Source organism: Cervus elaphus, chromosome 5, assembly GCF_910594005.1.
Source record: "Cervus elaphus chromosome 5, mCerEla1.1, whole genome shotgun sequence".
Lineage (NCBI taxonomy): Eukaryota > Metazoa > Chordata > Mammalia > Artiodactyla > Cervidae > Cervus > Cervus elaphus.
The window spans coordinates 96,741,761-96,743,284 of record NC_057819.1 but is presented as its reverse complement, the minus strand read 5'-3'; the positions used below and the strand labels follow the sequence as shown (position 1 = coordinate 96,743,284).

The 1,524-nt window shown below is 54.6% G+C and overlaps 1 protein-coding gene across 1 annotated transcript; it reads right to left on the bottom strand.

Annotated features, from left to right (window-relative positions):
* Positions 1 to 336: 336 nt before the first annotated feature.
* Positions 337 to 1,296, bottom strand: LOC122693415 (olfactory receptor 139). The gene has a single exon (XM_043900913.1). The coding sequence runs from the start codon at positions 1,282 to 1,284 to the stop codon at positions 337 to 339; it is 948 nt and encodes a 315-aa protein (XP_043756848.1). The 5' UTR covers positions 1,285 to 1,296.
* Between the last annotated feature and the right edge of the window lie 228 nt (positions 1,297 to 1,524).

Below are 1,524 nucleotides of genomic sequence, written 5' to 3'. Positions count from 1 at the left end.
TATTTGTGGCATGTGGGATCTAGTTCCCTGACCAGGGATTGAACTCAGGCCTCTTGCACTGGGAACATGGAGTCTTAGCCACTGGGACCACCAGGAAAGTCCCTTCTCCTATCTGTCTCTAATCCATCTTTCATCAGTTATTTAGATACTTACTCTCTTCTCTAAGCTTTAGCCTTTCTCCCCAGTCCAAGGCAAACCACATTCTACCCTGGCCTGAGTTATCTACTTTCCTTCTTAGTCCATCCTTGAATATCCTCCTGCCCACAACTAAGCCTTCAGCACAAGAAAGCGGGGGGTTGCTCAAGGAGGGAGGGGCATCTTGACAGCCCTGCCTTCTCACTCGGGGGGCCGCCTCCCCGTCAGCAACCTCTTCAGTGCACCCTGCACATCGGGGTTCCGGAGGCTGTAGATGAGTGGGTTCAGCATGGGGCTGACGATAGTGATGAGGATGCCAATGCCCCTGTCCTTGTCCGAGGCGGACACGGAGCCCAGGCGCATGTAGCTGAAGAAGCCGGTTCCATAAAAGATGCAGACCACGGTGAGGTGGGAGCCACATGTGAAGAAGGCTTTCTTCCTGCCCTCCGCCGAGCGGATCCGTAGGACTGCGGCTGCCACGTGGGCGTAGGACGCCGAGATGAAGATCATGGGAACCACCCCCATGAAGGTGGCCCCCACAAAAAGAAGCTGCCCATTGAGGTGGATGCTGGAGCAGGAGAGCTGGAAAAGGGGCTTGAGGTCACAATAGAAGTGGTTGACCACGTTAGGGCCGCAGAAGTCCAGCTCGGACACAGCCACCGTGTGGGTCAGAGCATTGATGAAGGAGATGGAACAGCAGACGGCCATCAGGGCTCCCTGGACGTCACGGCTCATGCGGACACTGTAGGTGAGGGGCTGGCAAATGGCCAGGTAGCGGTCATATGCCATGGCTGTCAGGAGGTGACAGTCCACACCAGCCAGGAGGTAGAAAAAGAAGACCTGTGAGACACAGGCTGCATAGGGAACTCGGCATTGGCGGGTCAGGAGACAGGCCAGCATGCGAGGAACGGTGACAGTGATGCACCCAATGTCCAGCAGAGAAAGGTTCCCCAGGAAGTAGTACATGGGGGTGTGGAGTTTGGGCTCCACAAAGATGGCGGCCAGGATACTCAAGTTGCCCCCAACTGTGATCACATAGGCAAAGAGGAAGATGGCAAAAAGGATGGGTTCCAGTTCTATGTTCTCTGTTAGGCCAAGAAGGATGAATTCAGTGACCACAGTCTTGTTGCCCCAGGCACCTGGCTCCATAGGCCACTGCTGAGAGATGGAGAGCAAGAAAATGTGGACCTGCTGAAAGAGGGAGAGAGGTACACAGAGGCACCTAATCTGTGTCTGCTGGATGCTGGGGATAATGGGGCATGTACGTTTATCAATGGAATGGATACTGGATTAGAGCTTGTGCAGGATCCCCATGGCCCTTACAGTGCTAGACATTAACTCTTGACTTTCCAGCTCAGGTTGAGATCCAGAGGATCCCAGGAAAGGGGC

Coding starts and splice junctions, on each gene's coding strand:
- LOC122693415 (XM_043900913.1), bottom strand. CDS start 1,284: ATGGAGCCAGGTGCCTGGGGCAACAAGACTGTGGTCACTGAATTCATC.